We start from the raw sequence: 5,791 nt of genomic DNA, 5'->3' as shown, positions 1-5,791 counted from the left end.
ACTTAAAGGCCAGCCTCCCTCCCGGCAGCGGGGCCTTTTGGGAATTGTAGTCAGCCACGCTTCGGCCCATTCCGGGGCGAGCCCGGCCAGGACTCCAATTCCCAGAATACGCCGCGGCGGGCGAGCGAGTGCCGCGCCTGTTCTTACCTCCCTACTTTTCCACTCTTTCCCCTCCTTTCCTTCTCGCCTCAGTCCTCCCGTCTGGTTTCGTGTGCGGTTCTTTGTCCCTCCCTCCATTCCCCTCGTCCATTCTCCTATTCCTGGGAGGCTCGGCGGGACCGTAGCTCCGGCTAAGCGACGCCTCGCGACTCCGGGTACACGAGGGGGAGCGACTCAGGCGGGAGGGAGGAAGGGGGCCGGGCCGGGCCGGGGCCGGGGCCGGGGGCGGGGGACAGGAGCCGGGGCTGTGTGGGTCCGGGTGCTCGGGTGCGGTCCTTCGGGGCAAGGAGGACAGGCGGGCAGGCAGCGCAGGACCAGCGGCGCCGGGAGGTGGGTGCGAAGGACTGGCCAGCGCGAGCTCCTGGACTGAGCTGACAGGAGCCGGGAGCCCGGGGAGGGCTGGTCTGAAACTAGTTTCCGCGTCCCTGCTTAGGTAAACATTGAAATAAAAACTGATTCTGCAAATGTGGGACAATGGACAATTCTCTATTTGGAAACAGAGAGAAAACTGGAGTCGAGGCCAGAAGTGGGGCAAGGAAGCAAGAGAGGAGAGGAGGTTGGTCAGGTCTGGGAGAAAGGAAAGGAGATGAGTGACATAGAAAGGAACTCATGGAAAGTACAGGTTAGGGTCTGGAACGGGAATGAGGTGAGGGATGACACTGGCGTGGACTGTGGGGGTGCATTTCTAACCTTGCATCTCTCAGGTGATGGAGAGCACCCCCGCAAGGGGAGGACTGAACCGAGTACACCTACAATGCAGGAATCTGCAGGAATTCCTAGGGGGCCTGAGCCCTGGCGTCTTGGACCGATTGTATGGGCATCCTGCCACCTGTCTGGCTGTCTTCAGGTGAGGACCTCCTTCATGGTAGGGACCAAATGTAATGGGGCCTTCAGGCTGGAATAAGTTATCATGACTTGAAGCTTAGCCCTGCTGGGGCTTGAAGATTGAAGTGTGTCAAGCCAAAACAGAGTGGGAACAGCAAGACTGGTAAAGCTGTGGGCGGGATGAGATGTTTGAGAGGCTGTTGAGGGCACAGATACAGGTAAGGCAGTTTCTGATATTAACCGTTTACCTCTACCTCCTTACAGGGAGCTCCCATTTTTGGCTAAGAACTGGGTGATGCGGATGCTCTTTCTGGAGCAGCCTTTGCCACAAGCTGCTGTAGCCCTGTGGGTGAAGAAGGAATTCAGCAAGTGAGTCTTTGCAGCATGCTCAGCCAGATACAGATTTCTCAACAACTAGATCTTCCAGGTGTTCCTTGGAACACTTGCAAGAAATATTAATGGATATACCACAACACTTATATTTAAACAAGCCTGGGAAATTCTGCATACTCTATTTTCCCTCCCGGAAAGTTGTGATGTCTTCAACAAAGTTCTGGTAGGCATGGCAGTAAAGAAATCTGCCTTAAGAAGACACTGTTTTCTCTGTGTGAAACGGTGTTCCAAGGGATGATCAGTTCAGAAAAGGCAGAAATGGAGGCCTTTATGGGCCTCCTTCTTTTTATTCTCCAGACACCCCCTTAACCTGTCTGCTTCTGTTTCAGAGCTCAGGAGGAAAGTACAGGACTGCTGAGTGGTCTCCGTATCTGGCACACCCAGCTGCTCCCTGGTGGTCTCCAGGGCCTCATCCTCAACCCCATCTTCCGCCAGAACCTCCGCATTGCCCTTCTGGGTGGGTATGTCACTTCCATCTTCCTAAGCTAGGCCAGGGGAACTAGTATTTAAACTGTTAGCAGTGGGGTTGGCAGCGATGGGGCAGAGAGCCCTTGAGGAGCCTCTCTGGAACCTTGTGGGCTCCACTGTTGGGAGCTCCTTTAGGGATAAATTGGACAAGATGGGAGCTGCATGATGTAGGAAAAAAGTGTCTCCTACTCAGAGCCCGTGGGGATGAAGGGGGAAAGAGCAGAGGAGCAGGCAGGGAACGCAGCCAGGGTCCCTTATTCTTGGCCCATCCTGGCATAGGGGCAAGGCCTGGTCTGATGACACAAGTCAACTGGGTCCAGACAAGCACGCCCGGGATGTTCCCTCACTTGACAAGTACGCCGAGGAGCGATGGGAGGTGAGGACTTGGGACTCTGTGTCTCTGCTTGTACTCCTACATCCCATGGCCCTTAAAGGCATCGTTCTCTCTGTCCATTTCTGTTCCTCAGGTGGTCCTGCACTTCATGGTGGGCTCCCCCAGTGCAGCCGTCAGCCAGGACTTGGCTCAGCTCCTCAGCCAGGCTGGGCTCATGAAGAGGTGAGGAAACCAGAGGTGCATCAGATCCCTGCTAAACTGTGTGTCCAGGGTGGGTTAGGATTGCAGGCAGTTAACTAAAAAAGGAGAGCTGAGTGGAGTATGGCCAGAGAGAAACCAAGGTAAAATGCGAGGACAAATGGGGACGATGGCCTCTCTTTGCATACCTCTGCCATGGTCCCTCTCTGCCTCCAGCACTGAACCCGGAGAGCCACCCTGCATTACTTCAGCCGGCTTCCAGTTCCTGTTGCTGGACACTCCTGCCCAGCTGTGGTACTTTATGTTGCAATATCTGCAGACAGCCCAGGTGAGGAGGTGGCTTGCTGGCATGCTCTGATCTTCACGAGAACCATTGAGAGACTGCCCTCGCAGACTGTTTCCTGATGTTCTGTCCCCTCATTTTCTCCCTTCCATCCCTGCCCCTTTGTTTCTGACCATTCCTCCCTAGAGTCGGGGCATGGACCTAGTGGAGATTCTGTCCTTCCTCTTCCAGCTTAGCTTCTCTACTCTGGGCAAGGTAAGCAAGGGGGATGGAGCTGGAGGCTTGGGTGGGCAGGCTGGTAGGTAGAGAGATGAGGGGGGACGTCAGGTTATGGGCAAAAGTGTGAAAGATAAAAATGAACAAAGCATAGATGGGAAAAGAGGGAATGAGTGTATGGGGTTGGGAAGGGGGAGAATGGGATGTGTTTGGACCCCAACTGGCCACTTCTCTTCCCCAGGATTACTCTGTGGAAGGTATGAGTGATTCGTTGTTGAATTTCCTGCAGCATCTGCGTGAGTTTGGGCTTGTTTTCCAGAGGAAGGTATGAGCACCCAGATACATGGCTTCTAGGAAAGGCAAGGTGGTCTGTTGCCTTGGCCTTTACAAAGGGGTTGGGGTCTCAGATGGTAGCTACACTGGCAGTGAGTATAGCATAAGTAGATGTAGAGTTCTTGAATCACTATTTTGTGTACCTGAAACTAATGTTACATTGTATCATCTATACTCAAAAACAAAAAAAGAATGGGATCTCAGGAGGCAGTACCAGGAAGAAGTAGCCAGACTGAGTACTTGGGTTCCTTGGAGTTGATAAATTGGGCGTTGAGGCTCTTGCTTTGGGAGGGGTCTGATATCTCAGGCAGGAATATGGTTAGTGACACCTGAGAGGGGGCCCTCTGCCTTTCCCTTCTGTCTTTTCTAGAGGAAATCTCGGCGTTACTACCCCACACGCCTGGCTATCAATCTCTCATCAGGTGTTTCTGGAGCTGGGGGTACTGCCCATCAGCCAGGCTTCATTATCGTGGAAACTAATTACCGACTATATGCCTACACTGGTGAGGCCAGAGAGGGCTGGGAGGACAGCAGCCTGGGAATGGGAGTGGGGAGAGGGAAGGATGCAGGAGGGAGTGCCGATTCATGTTCTTGTTTACCTGGCAGTTTACAGAGTTCTCTGACATTTTGGGTCACACTTCAAGGTCTGGAGGGAGTCTGGATATGGGGATAGCCTCCTCATCTTGTCTTCCTATCCCTGAGCCAGAGTCGGAGTTGCAGATCGCCCTCATTGCCCTCTTCTCAGAGATGCTCTATCGCTTCCCCAATATGGTGGTGGCACAGGTGACCCGGGAGAGCGTGCAGCAGGCCATCGCCAGTGGCATCACAGCCCAGCAGGTATCCTCACTTGGGGAAGGTGGGTGCAGGAAGATAGGCTGCACTCGGGCTGTGGGATACAGCTCATCTTACAGAAGGCTACTATCGGCTGGCGAGTTGTGTTTGAGCATAGACCATGCACATAAAGAGAAGTCAAGGTTCTGAGCGTGGGAAAAAACACAAGGGGAGGAGATATAGATTTGTGTCTCCACCACCAACCCCTTCCTAGCTGCATTAATGGCCTGGTTGCTTCACTTCTTTGAGCCTCACTCTCGTCATCTGGAAAATGGAAATAACAGTTCTCCCCTCACAGGCTTTGGGAAGGATTCAATGAGAGAATAGCAGTAAAGCCTTTGGCTCAGAGCCTGCTATGCAGTAAGTGCTCAAAAAATAATAGTTGCTGCTATTTAAAGGGAAGAAGAGTAAAACAAGACTATGCAAAGGGCAGATGTGCTAGAGAAGGAATAGCAGACATGACCAGTGGGAGCAGCAGCTTGGGATGACAGCTGAATGGGGATAGGTTAATGATAGGCACATGGCTGCAGGTTTTTAAACAGCAAGCTGGTATTCTGGTGACATTAGGTGACAGCTTAGGTAGCTTTCCTGCCTTCTTACTTGAGCCCCTGATCCCATTCTTGTCTGTTTTCCCAGATCATCCATTTCCTAAGGACAAGGGCCCACCCGGTGATGCTCAAACAGGTACCAAGCTGCTGGGGGCTGGAAACCCCTGGCATCTGGTGATGAAGTGATGGAAAAGAGAAAGGGACATCCAAATCTGGGGAATGAGTAGATGGCTAGGGTTGTCTGGGACAGTATTCCTGAATCTTCAGAGCAACTGCTTGCCCCTGCAGACGCCTGTGCTGCCACCCACCATCACGGACCAGATTCGGCTGTGGGAGCTGGAAAGGGACAGACTCCGGTTCACTGAGGGTGAGTGGCTTCTGGTGGTTGATTCTTGTCACCGGCCCGAAGAAGGACATTTGAGCCTTGATGAACAGAAAAAGCTATTCATGCATTTCGGTTTATTACATGGGCTGGGAGAGGAAAGCTGGCAGGACACTTTATTTGGGGGGTGAGTCTGTAGTAGTAAATTGTCTCAAATCAGTGCTGTTGGGATTTAGCTAGAAGAGGGAAATTGGGAGGGATAATTCACAGTAGTTTCTCTGGTTTGGTGAGCATTAGTGGGTTTTCTTACCGTGTTATATTGCCTTACTGAATGTGGCTGGATCACACTACTGTTAGGATGAGCTTTGGAACAGACAGGCATAGAGGATTAGCTTTGAAATGGAGGTGGCTGGCAAGCGCAGACCACCGCCCCGAGGCTGCCACGCAGGGGCCTCACGTTCTTGGCTTTTCTCTCTACGCTGGCCCTCCGCTGCCCCTGCCCTGCGGACTCCAGGTGTCCTGTATAACCAGTTCCTGTCGCAAGTGGACTTTGAGCTGCTGCTGGCCCATGCTCGGGAGCTGGGAGTGCTGGTGTTCGAGAACTCGGCCAAGCGGCTGATGGTGGTGACCCCGGCTGGTCACAGCGACGTCAAGCGCTTCTGGAAGCGGCAGAAGCACAGCTCCTGAGGGCGGCTCGGGCCGGGGCGGGCCGGGGCGGCCTCAGAACTCTGGTGTTTTCTATTTACGTGTTGGACTCTGGTTTAATAAAGTTGTGGAAACGAGCCACGCGCCCCGAGCGCATGCCCTAGAGGCCGCTTCTCTCCTCGGAGGACCCCGGGGGGGGGGGGGGGGGCGGCGCGAGGCGGGTCCTGCTACCGCGC

At 53.6% G+C, this 5,791-nt stretch overlaps 1 protein-coding gene across 1 annotated transcript; it reads left to right on the top strand.

Annotated features, from left to right (window-relative positions):
• The first annotated feature begins 158 nt into the window (after positions 1-158).
• GTF2H4 (general transcription factor IIH subunit 4) lies at positions 159-5,692 on the top strand. Its single transcript, XM_041748702.1, has 14 exons — positions 159-314; positions 864-1,006; positions 1,249-1,353; positions 1,707-1,838; positions 2,125-2,221; positions 2,313-2,401; positions 2,594-2,705; positions 2,847-2,915; positions 3,118-3,201; positions 3,580-3,712; positions 3,916-4,046; positions 4,677-4,724; positions 4,877-4,955; positions 5,425-5,692. The coding sequence occupies exons 2-14, from the start codon at positions 867-869 to the stop codon at positions 5,595-5,597; spliced, it is 1,392 nt and encodes a 463-aa protein (XP_041604636.1). The 5' UTR covers positions 159-314; positions 864-866; the 3' UTR covers positions 5,598-5,692.
• The last annotated feature ends 99 nt before the right edge of the window (positions 5,693-5,791 follow it).

This window comes from Vulpes lagopus, chromosome 1, assembly GCF_018345385.1.
Source record: "Vulpes lagopus strain Blue_001 chromosome 1, ASM1834538v1, whole genome shotgun sequence".
Lineage (NCBI taxonomy): Eukaryota > Metazoa > Chordata > Mammalia > Carnivora > Canidae > Vulpes > Vulpes lagopus.
The sequence above is the reverse complement of the archived record's forward strand: the minus strand, read 5'-3'. Positions and strand labels throughout refer to the sequence as shown.

Bases quoted from the DNA above. Each gene is read 5' to 3' on its own strand.
- GTF2H4 (XM_041748702.1), top strand. From the start codon at position 867: ATGGAGAGCACCCCCGCAAGGGGAGGACTGAACCGAGTACACCTACAA. The intron at 1,839-2,124 runs GTATGTCACTTC...ATCCTGGCATAG, and splicing joins CGCATTGCCCTTCTGGGTGG to GGGCAAGGCCTGGTCTGATG. The intron at 2,402-2,593 runs GTGAGGAAACCA...CTCTGCCTCCAG, and splicing joins CAGGCTGGGCTCATGAAGAG to CACTGAACCCGGAGAGCCAC.